The sequence below is a fragment of the Patiria miniata genome, unplaced genomic scaffold (genome assembly GCF_015706575.1).
Source record: "Patiria miniata isolate m_02_andy unplaced genomic scaffold, ASM1570657v1 HiC_scaffold_30, whole genome shotgun sequence".
Taxonomy (NCBI): Eukaryota; Metazoa; Echinodermata; class Asteroidea; order Valvatida; family Asterinidae; genus Patiria; species Patiria miniata.
This window is the reverse complement of record NW_024037070.1, coordinates 6,208,093-6,219,774: the sequence shown is the minus strand read 5'-3', so window position 1 is coordinate 6,219,774 and position 11,682 is coordinate 6,208,093. Positions and strand designations below refer to the sequence as shown.

Here is an 11,682-nt window from a genome sequence, read left to right as displayed (position 1 = left end):
CGCTCGATCGACTGTGCCGGCAATAGCGCCCTCTTTTGTTGCTTTTCTGTATGTTACGTCATCAGCGACAGCAGCAACCTCTTGCTCTGAAATTGCGTGTTGTTTTTTGTCATGTTTAAGGCTTAAGCCTATGTCTTTATCATTTATGTACTCAGAATCGCAGATGGAAAGGGGTTTTTTTTGCTGGTAAGTCGCAATTTTTCGGGAACCTACACGACTTATCGGCTAACTTTCCACCCATGCGCACTTTTAATTTTAGATAGTGGATATTTTGCCGGAGGTAATGACGGCAAACTAATGATTACTAAAGGTTTGCCGGCGGCAATCCATATCAACAGAGGGCGCTGTACTCTTTAAGATAGGGCTGAATTATAAGATGTATTAAATTCCCACCAAAAGTTGTGTAGCGCGTTCGGTGTAGTGGTTAAGCAAAGGCTCTAGTAAGCAGGATGACTCGGGTTCGATTCCGATCGCACCACATTTTAAAGGTTTTTTTTCTCATCCCCCAAATAAATAAGAATATTCTTCTTTTATTATTTTAACATGTCTCAAACATTTTTTTGCAAAGTATTACATTTTCTTTTTCAGATTTGTGGCTCTGGAGGATTTTTTTTAAAAGGGAAATAAAGTCCGAAATTATAAAATGGTCTGAATCCCATCTTGTGAATAAGAGGTTACAACGATAATTTTGGCATGGAGCCAGACTAAAATTTGTCAAAAAAAACCGTACAGTACAAAAAAGTACAAAAAAACAGTAACTGCGCATGTTCAGTGCATCCAGCAAACTAACGTTTACTAAAGGTTTGCCGTCTCCGGCAAAATATACACTGCCTTAATTTTAAAATTTAGGAATCAACTGAACTAGCTTGAGTAACTCCAGCTCCAGCTGACATGCTCGGTAGCATAAAAAGGTTCGAGAGCGGAGCGAGTAATGAATATGCATAAATATGACGTCACTAGAAGCTCATGAGTAATATATCACGGTACGTATTCACGTTGAGTGGAATACTCCTCTTTCTACTGTCGCGCCACCACCCTCTAGTGTCGCCCCACTTACCGATGATCATCACATTTAACAAGTCCTCTTTCTACTGTCGCGCCACCACCCTCTCGTGTCGCCCCACTTACCAATGATCATCACATTTAACAAGTCCTCTTTCTACTGTCGCGCCGCCACCCTCTACTGTTGCCCCACTTACCGATGATCATGTGATGATCGTGTAGGCAGGTAGGGGAGCATTGGCGTGTGGTTCTCAATCGAGTCACGAGTGCGTACGCATATGTGCGCGCACAATCTGACAATGTGCATTGTACATGTATGAGGTTAACCAACGATCGAGTATGGACATTTTCCCCAGACGGGACAGTTCTCAAAGCAATGAAAATACAGTAAACTCGGGCTAAGTCGGCACTCTCGGGACCCGAGAATTTGTGACGACTTACGCGAATGCCGACATCTATTGTATGTCATCATTTTGCCGACTTACATGAACGGCCTTTTTGCACATACGATTCATTGCACTAATTGGCTTCGAGTTACCCTGGTTTATCTCCTTAATGCTTAAGTTGAGTTGATTCCAGCGAAATAATCCTCAAATGTTATCATCACGGGCTGGGGTATTGATAGTCATGATAGTGGAGACCACGTGAACAAAATAGTAATACATACATGTACGTGTACAGTTAACGAATTAAATGCGTGCGTGGTATTGACTGCATCATTCAATAAGACGACACCCAAAATGGACAGAGTGCATGCGTATAGGCCTAGAAGGGGTACTGGTATTGGTATTGATGATACATGCTCACAATACATGCAGTGAACCCCTTGGCTGGCCTTGGCTTGGCTGTGCAGCGACACCACGAACCGTACCGATGCAGCGATCAGGGGCCGCGCCAAACCACTTTTCATTCGACACTTCTTGCCAACCCCAGTGCAGGAAGTGCCAACTTACACAAAGGATTTTGTTGTGCTTTTTATGGAAAGGGAACCGAGAGTAACACGACGACTTGAGCGAAATGGCGACTTATTAAAGCCGACTTAGAAATAAAAAATTCAATGCAAATGCATTACAGACAGTTAGACAGCCGATTTGAGCGATTTGACGACTTGTGCGATGTTGACTGGGCTGGAGTTTACTGTACAGTATACAACTGCACACAATATAACAATACATGTACATTTACTTAATTTTGATGTTGCAAAATCCACTAAAATGCTCCCAGACTCCGGCATTTTACATAAAATAAAGGATTAGGAAATCATGTAGGTATAGAATAATGATGTACATGTGCTGACTCATATTACAATTCGTAATGTACAGTAACTGGTTATTTTACATTGACTTATTTTACACAAGGCTACAGTCTACTGTTGCTTTCTTTACAGATAGACTGCCCAGCTAGTTGGCTTCATGCCCAACTAGCACAGACATCAATCCAGGTTCATGATCCATGAAACACATGAAGAAGAGCCTCTCCTAAGCAAGTCCACAGTGACCGCCACCGTCGCCACGATGGAAACAGTTCAAGTGAAGAGTCCCTTAAGAGTCCGCGTCCCCGTGGTCCTGTTGACCACCTTGTTTGGTGTCGGGTCCTGGATCGCCATCAACGGCCTTTGGGTGGAGCTCCCACTCCTAGTCTCCCTCAACATCCCCGAGAACTACAACCTAGCCTCGTACCTGACGGTGATCATCCAGCTTGCCAACGTTGGACCCTTGGCTTTCTCCCTGACCCACTATTTCCTGATGAAGGACAAGCGGATTGAGATCCCTACCGTCTTCATCATCGTCACACTGGGTTGCATCTCCTCCCTGCTGCTCATCTTCTTCTGGGATCGTTACACAGTGTGGCAGGTTGATGGCAAACTTCACAGCACCGCTCTGCTGGTCCTGGCTTTCTTCCTGTCCATCGTTGACTGCACCTCCTCGGTGGCCTTCACGCCCTTCATGTCCCTGCTCAAGAGCTCCTACCTGACCTGGTACTTCATCGGGGAAGGCCTGAGCTCCCTGCTCCCCAGCGTGATGGCGCTTATCCAAGGAGTCGGCAGTGTGGAGTGTGTGGCCAACGGTACCTACATCAACCGGACCACGGTCGGTAACGAGACCATCCTGCAGAATTGCACCAACTGGATCAGCAGAGACTCGCCCGCTCGTTTCCCTCCCCAGGATTTCTTTGGCTTCCTCTTTGCAATGATGCTCACATGTGGCATCGCCTTCACCTCCCTCAATTACCTTCCACTGGCCAAGCAGGAACACATCTACACTCGTCCTGCGTCAGCATCAACTTCCACAACAGGTTCATCCACCTCCTCAGAGAGTCACACACTCGTCACCCACCGAACTGACAAACTGCCCCCTACCAACCCTGGGGATGAAGATCTAAGTGTAGACGTACTCCCAGTGCCCCAGGAGAATCCGGAAAACACAGAGGATGGCACTGGCAGCAAAGCTCCCACAGACTACAGAGTCCTGAGCAAAAGACAGCGGGTCTACCTCTTTGCAGTGCTGTGTTTTGTCTGTTCTCTCAGTAACGGTGCCCTGCCGTCCATTCAGTCTTTCTCCTGCGGCCCTTACGGTCTCAACACCTACCTGCTCGCCTCTACGCTAGCAAACATTGCCAACCCGATGGCTGCTACTTTAGTCATGCTGGTGCCGTCCACGAATCTGGCCTTGGTTGGGGCGACGACGCTGTGCGGTACGGCGGTCGGTGCGTATTGCATGCTGACGGCAGTTCTCAGCCCTACACCACCCCTACAGCATGAACCCATAGGCAGTGCATTAATCGTAAGTTGATCTTTGCATACATAAATGTTATCACTATTTGAATTTTCTCATTGCACAACGCTGAAGGTAATGGGATCCAGGCTTGTGCAGTCTGTCATCAGTCTGACCCAGGAACACAAACCCTGGGGGAGAAGATTTATCCTCTGAGGTCTCCCTCCCACCCCCTCCCAATTTTTAAATATCAGAACATCCTTGCCAATAATTCAAGTAGTTTTGAGAAAGGTGAATACAGAAAGGCCAAAGGAAGATCAACCCAAATGCATACAAAACCCTTGATGGAAATGAGTCATGTTCATATCAGTCTTTACCTTCCCCCCCCCCCCCCAAAAAAAACCCAGCAAAAACATGTGTTTCAGTATAACTGTTGAGTTTTGAGGTAGAAAATGAAACATGTTTCTTAAACTCTAACCCCTTGAGTGAAGTTTACCCAAGGAACCTTCCTCATTCCTGCAAATTCCAACACCATATGGTACATGTACAATGCATTACTCAACACCCAAACTGTTGGACTCTGATTATGATGGTATGCCTGCCCCCATGTAAAGCATAATCAGTTTACTAGTGCAGTACTCACTCCAACAGACTCCAACAAACCCTGGTGTTGGAGTTTGACTGGATGGGGATTGTTGGGGTTAATGTCTACCAACAAAGTTTTCTCATGATGTGACAAGAAAACTGGCCTCATTTTAGTACAAGATTCACTGTAATGAATCTTGACGGTTGCAAATTACTCTGGATTGAATAAAAATAATGAAGCCTAATCATCTTCGCAACCCTTACAGATCCTAGCCTGGATAACGATGATGGGTTTCTTCATCTACACCAGAGCCACCATTGCCTGGATCCTGCGGACCCAACCGGGGAACCGTAGCCTGCTGATCTGGTATGGCGGCGTCACCCAGATCGGCTCACTGATTGGATCCTTTGTCATGTGGCCCCTGGTCAACGTGGTAAACAAGTTCCAGCCGTACTATGAAGACGTGTGCGAGGGTTTCCCAAGGTGTCAGGTGGTTGAATCCAACGTCTTGTACTCTGCGCTGTAATCGTCTTGAAATGGCACTCCAAGGAAAAAGAGTTTTGTAGGATATTTTTGGTTTGTTCAATTCCTCATTCAAAGAAATAAGTTAGTGCTTGCAAAAAAAGCACTTAGAAGAAATTTATTTTGGGGTGAAAATTGAAAATATCATGGGGAGAGCAAGAAGCCTTGTTTAATTGCTTAAAAGTGTTATTAACCCTAACCTTCTCAAATCCTCCAAAATCCTCTTTGCAAAACGGAGGATTTTGGAGGATTGAGGCCGAGGTAGTAAAAAGGTGGGGCTGATTTTGGAGGATGCACTGTGTCAAGGTCTCAGGCCAGACCTTGTGTTGTTTATGCTCAGGCCAAAAACAATAATAGTTCTGCTTCCGGTTTCCCTACCTACCCTATTCTGACAGCCCCTACCCTAATTTTTTGATGAGAAAAATATACCCCAAATCATCAATTTCTACCTTTTACCCTTGACTATAAAGTTTATGGTGATTGGTCAATGGTACACCGTTGCCATGTCAAAAGAAATGTCTTTGCAACAGCCTCCCGAGGTGATCCATGAAGCATTCTACTTTGCCGAGGGAAAATGGAATGGAATGCTCCAAGGATCACCCAGGAAGGCTATTTTACTATACCACGAGACAAAGCAGTCAGTATTTACTTTATAACACCTCTCCCACAGATTCTGCTTGATTTTTAAGAGATAAATGATTAATTTAATCTAAATACAATTAAAATGTACATTGTATTTCTACTTCCAAACAAACTACCTCTTCATGAAATGTTTGAACCTAGCTCTGTAGTGCTAGCTCTTGGGAACAATATGTGCAACACGCACACCCGTTGCACACAGTACCGGGTGTTAGGCAAAAAAAATAATAAGTTGGTCTCTGGTCAGCACGCGCGTCGATTTTAATCATGCGCGTCGATCTTTTTTTTTTTTTCAAAATGTTCCGCGGTAGCTCCAACAGCGCCCTCTATTTCCGCACCCCCTCATTTTTTTTTACCAAAGAGCACCAAGGAATGGGAAATTGCACCAAGGCAAATGATCGAAAGCACCAAGGCAAACTATGGAGGACACCAATGTACATGAGGAAACCAAAAAAGCAAAATAGTACCCACCTTGTCTGTACAATCCAAGCTTGAAGAAATAAAGAAAAAAAGCCAAAAAAAATAAAAGCCGCGTTGCCGCGTCAATTCCGGAACTTTGGTCTGACCAGAGACCGAATATTTTTTTTTTTGGCCTTATGCGTATAGTACTTTGGTTGCTATGGGTAAAGTACTTTGGTTGCTACGGGTATAGTACTAAATCAAGATAACAGAATCTGTGGGTGATGTGTTATACATGTAATGTTATTTGAGTGTGTGCTACATGTACGTGCTACCATGGAGGAATAAGAACTCCATGGTGCTATATCCATGTACATGCATGTTCAATCAGTTATGGAATTGTTGGGCTTTGGCTCATGCGCGTACATCTCGTAGCTAAGGATTCTGTGCTTGCACAGTTCAAGCATTGAAGGTCAATGCGTGAGCTTTAAAGGGAATGTACATCATTGGCTTATACTTAAATTTTCAGAAATGAATTATTTGAGGGGTTAGTATAATACATCAAATTATTGTTACACTGACATGTTTGAAGTTTTGTTTTCGAAAATGCTGGAAAAACCCCAAAAAAACAAAAAATTTCAAGTAGTCTGGTTCCCTGACTCCACTGAAGATGAAATGGATCAATTTACAGATGCCGGAAAATTGTACGCTAAGGGAACCAGTCTAGCTGACCTGCACCCATTCATGAACATAAAACCAATTAGCAAACAAAATTGGACTGAAAAAATGGTAAATTTGGAGCAGTAGTAAAAAATAGTTAGGTTTTTCCTACGGTGGTCGGCCGACCACCGTTGGAAATGTAAACAAAAATACAATTATCTTGAAAATGACTTCACACCAGGTGCCATAATTTTACAGGATGCTTTAGACTGTCATTTACCAACATCCTGTAAGGTATTTCGTAAAATCTTGGTCATTTTATTTTTCGATGTTTGCAAATGTTGTATTTTCCCTTTAAATGTAATAAACAACATTTACTTTTGCTGTAATTGATGGATTTGGGGGTAAGTATTTTATAGCAAATATTGCTACACTGACCTGTTTTAAGTTTTATGTTCCTACATGCTGGAAAAACCCTGACCCTACTTCAGACAAAACAGAGCAATTTTCAGGTCAGGGAACCAGACTAGCTGGCTTGCACCAGGCTGGTTGTTTTTGCCAACGATGGTCGGTCGACCATCGTTGGAGATTGATACAAAATTCCACTTTTCTTGAGAAAGACAGCACACCAGGTGCCATGATTTCACAGGATGCTTGAAACTATTATTCACTGACAGTCAAGTGAGGTATTTCATAAAAATTTGGTAGTTTTGTTTTTTGATGTTTGGAAATGTTGTATATATACATGTATATTACTTTTAAGGGAAAAATGTTGAAGCCTGACGACACTTCCCCGATTGTGTACAAAGTCTATGGAGAGTCAAGAAAGTATTTCCAAACAAACATGACAAAATTGGAAATGTTTCTCAGTCCCAGATCCATGTCTTATCATCATTTTTGCAAGAATGACCTTCATTGAGATGATACATGAAGGAAAATGTGGCGTCAGGTTGCAACATTTTTAAACCTTTTAAGCAAAGAGTGCTGACAGCAAAAGCACAGAATTCCATGGCTAGCAGATCCACAACATTGGGACCATTTCTTGTGAAAGGCACACACATAAACTCAATGTTCAAATTTAATTGTCACTTAAAAATTACATGAAATGTGTTCTCTGGTGTGTGCAATCAGCAAAAGAATAATAAAATACGGAAAGAATTGTACATGTACTTTTTTAAAAGCTATATAACTGTAAAATCCAAAATATAACAAACAATAAAACAAAAGGTCCATCACCATTTACAAAATATTCATACCTTAAAACTGACAGTTTACTCTTAATAAGTTTAAAGACATATACATTTGTACATGTACATGTATTCTTATGTGGAGAAAACCACTAACTTACGCACAGTACATATTTCTATGATTGCTATTTAACTTAGATGATCATTTTGACATTAAGATGAAATTAGGATTTTTGGGGGTTTTCTCACAGAAAGTCTTTACCACAAAGTATTTGTAAAATGGTTCTTAATAGGTTTTAGGGTTTATTTTGGAGGGGGGGCGGCTTTAGTGATATAATTTTATAGTGTTTTTCTATTGGTTTACAATAAGACGGCAAGGAACGTGACATTTGTGAATACATGTATATTTTGTGTGTGAGGTTTTACGGTGCATTTATGGTTTGTGGTAACTAGATCTCTGAGCATGCATTGAAAGTATTTTTCCCGCCCCCACAGTCATTGGAGGTATTTTGTTACAATGTATATGCCTCGTAAAAGAACCCATACATTTTATGGTACCAGATGTTTAAAGTATTTTGTTACAACTGTATTGACTATTGTGCAATGGACAAATATGGTGGTGTCGCTTTTGCTTTGCATTGTGGAGAATTAAGTGAAGTCTTTTCAGAATGATCTGTGATAAAATCTATTTCGTAAAAAAAAAAAATATTATTTGAATGTATCATATTTGAATTCCAAAATTTAGTGGTACATGCACCTTACAGAGACACTTAAAATGTTGTCGTGTACGTGCAACAAGGTCGTATCTCTTGAAATGAGCCGTACAAGTTTCAGAATGTTAAAAGGTTGTGTATGTATATCACTTAAAGTAAACCGGATGTACACACAAAGTCAATGGACGTCGAGATACGACTTTGTTGCAGAATGGAGTTGTGACCTTGTTGCACAGATCGATACACGGACACGCTTTGTAGTAAGTTATTTAACATTAGGCCAAAAAAAAAAAAAAAATCGGTCTCTGGTCAGACCGAAATTTCGGAATTGATGCGGCGACGCGGTTTTTTTTGTGTTTTTTTTTGTGTTTTTTTTTCAAGCCTGAATTGTACAGATAAGGCGGGTACTATTTTGCTTTTTGGTGTCCTAATTATACATTGGTGTCCTCCATAATTTGCATTAGTGCCCTTTATCATTTGCCTTGGTGCAATTTCCCAATTCCTTGGTGCTCCTTGGTACAAAAATTTGAGAAGGTGCGGCAGTAGAGGGCGCTGTTGTAGCTTCTGTGTTAATTTGAAGGGAAAAAAAGGTTGACGCGCATGATTAAAAAAGACGCATGCGCTGACCAGAGACCGAGGTATTTTTTTTTTTTTGGCCTTAGAGACACACATTTTTAGTGTCTCCCAATGCTTTAAATACCGTTCTATAGAACAAAATGTTATCGTCACAAAATGCTTAAAACGATTTGGGGGGGGGGGGTGTATATTCAAATGGGGTTATGGAAGGAGTTTTTAGTTGTTGTTTTTTTTTTGGTTTATGTGCGCAAGTCTATTGGAATGTCTATTGGAATATCCTTTTCGGTAATTATTGCTTTGAAATTGATGTAGGTTGCATTTCCACAGGTGTGTAAAGTTAAGTAATTATTTGTGTAAACACAAATCGGCATTTTGTTCACAGTATTTTGTAAATTTAAGAATAAATTATCCTGAGTTATTTCATTTATTTTGTGTGGTTCACTGCAATGTCTGCTAAGTCTTTAAAGGTCATGAACACATTTGAAAAAGCGTGGTTTTTTTTTCAGACTCAAGGAACAACATTACAATAAGTCTGATCGAAAGCTGTCGACATTTGCTTAGTATATAGATACTTTTTGAGAAACCCGCAACATATGCATCTTCTTTTTTCAGGGATGTGAAATCTCAGCTTAAGCTGATTTCAGCTTTTTTTTGTTTTGGATTTCAGCTTTTTCCCCTCACTTGCTGTGTACAAAAGTATTGGAGATTTCCATAGTTCAGCATTTTTTACACCTTTTTCAGCTGTTTTTAGCTATTTTTATCAGTGGTCACTCATCCCCTGTTTTTTCTTGACTCAAAAAGCTTGAAAACAAGGCAATGATGTTAATAGGCCGTCAACTGACGGCCTAGAAAATGACTTTCAACTTAAACTTTTTAGGCAACTTGCAAATAGCTGATATAAGATGATTCGAGGGTGCTGAATCCGAATCTGGATATCCCCCCCTCCCCCGTGCCATACTTGCACAGTTTGGCTGTAAATGCTCTTAAATATTCATTACATCAATTGGCTGATATACTACACAATTAAGCTGGACAGTGGACAAGACACAAAAATGCTTTCCCATTCATGACATTTATTTAAAAACAATACTTTTTATTTGTATCTGCAGTTGCATTAAAGTTATATCGAAGCCATCATGGAATAAAAGCTGCCTTTTTATACATTTGTTACATTTTAAAGCTACAGTCCATCATTTGTAATTTGTGCATTTTGTTCGTTTGAAGCAACAAGAGGGTTCAAAATCTAATGAAGGATACTGAGCAACTAACCTGATGAAGTTTCAGCTAAGCTTCAGCTGCACATTCCGAGAAAAACAACATTCTAAGATCTCAATTTCAAATCAAAAGTTACTGAATCATGTTTTGAATTGTTTTGAATTGCAGCTATACGCGACGTCGCGCACTAATCCGACGAATTACAACAACCGCGCGCGCGTGTGCGTTGTTCCAATACTTGTGCGCGCTGCGCTGAATAACAAAACGAACTACTAATTTAAATTTTCCTACGGTGCTTCTTAAGAATCACCGTTGGAAATGCCTTCTTTCGTTGATTACTTCAAAATGACAGCTTCCCAGAAAGAATAACATCACAGGGAGTTTAGTTCCCTTACTATCTTTCAACCAAGTTTGTTTTTCAACAATAATTACGCCAGTTACTTTTCGGATGGCTGCAAATGATGGACTCTAGCTTTAAACTGTATTAAATCTACTAGGTGATGAATGCGACATACAAATATGTTTGATAGCATTCAGCTTTATTGCAGCTTCAATTTAATAAAAGGGGGAATTATTGTTTGTTTGTTTTTTGGTATCTTTGGTTTTAGTAACTTGCTATTTAATTAAAGTTACCAGAAAATTGAAGGGGCATTACCAGTATATATTTAATCTCAATTACAGAAAGCCTATGGCCAAGTTCTATGGAGTACCCCGGCCCCGGACATGGGGCCGGGGTACTCCATAATCCAAGTGTCATTCTTATGACCTCCTTCCCAGAAATGATATCCTCTTCAATATAAATGTACTGTTTAAAAAAAAAACTGATGATGACTGCATGACATCTGTTTGGGTGTAGTGGTTGACGCTGCCTTGGTATACAGTACCTGAAAATGACAACAATGAGAATGTTTTTTGATTAGAAAAATATGATGAAACGCTTGCCTTTGTACCAGAGGTGAAGCAATAAAAAGAGGGTATGGGGGTGTGGAGGCCCCCCCCCCCCCCAAATGAAATAATCATTAGCCCCGTGACCTGTTAAATGCTAGACTCAATAGTTTGTTCAAGACTCAATAGGCTGACGGAGTCATTGTTGCTGCCTGTGAAAATATATTGGTCACCTGAATGACTAAAGTACAATTGCACACTTTGTACATAATGATTCTACGTGGTTCAAGATGAATGACGGTTCTCCCAAGTTTAGTTGCCATTGCAGTGTCCCTTAAAAACTTGCTCCTAGCCCCATAAAATGTGGCCGATTTACTGGACTACCTCCGTAAATAACTAGGCCACACTTTAGACTGAGAGCTGGATAGGGTTGAATCAAAATTTCAGGAACAAATCCCCTGATTGTCTTAAAAGTATAGTTTTATCGACTCTGATGATCATAGAATGGCCAGTCTAAAGTTTCGATAGATTAGACAAAGGCCTATTGGCGACATGCCAAATGTGGCAAATTTTGCAATGAATCA

The 11,682-nt window shown here is 40.9% G+C and overlaps 1 protein-coding gene across 2 annotated transcripts; it reads left to right on the top strand.

The window, feature by feature from the left end:
• The first annotated feature begins 18 nt into the window (after positions 1 to 18).
• On the top strand, positions 19 to 4,930 carry LOC119739128 (solute carrier family 52, riboflavin transporter, member 3-B-like). 2 transcript variants are annotated; one of them, XM_038213956.1, is made up of 3 exons: positions 19 to 186; positions 2,390 to 3,785; positions 4,568 to 4,930. In XM_038213956.1, the coding sequence occupies exons 2-3, from the start codon at positions 2,448 to 2,450 to the stop codon at positions 4,826 to 4,828; spliced, it is 1,599 nt and encodes a 532-aa protein (XP_038069884.1). In that variant the 5' UTR covers positions 19 to 186; positions 2,390 to 2,447; the 3' UTR covers positions 4,829 to 4,930. The 2 variants fall into 2 exon arrangements, with proteins under 2 accessions (XP_038069884.1, XP_038069885.1); XM_038213957.1 differs by having other exon boundaries at positions 2,368 to 3,785.
• The last annotated feature ends 6,752 nt before the right edge of the window (positions 4,931 to 11,682 follow it).

Coding starts and splice junctions, on each gene's coding strand:
- LOC119739128 (XM_038213956.1), top strand. CDS start 2,448: ATGATCCATGAAACACATGAAGAAGAGCCTCTCCTAAGCAAGTCCACA. Junction 3,786..4,567: donor CCATAGGCAGTGCATTAATC/GTAAGTTGATCT, acceptor CAACCCTTACAG/ATCCTAGCCTGGATAACGAT.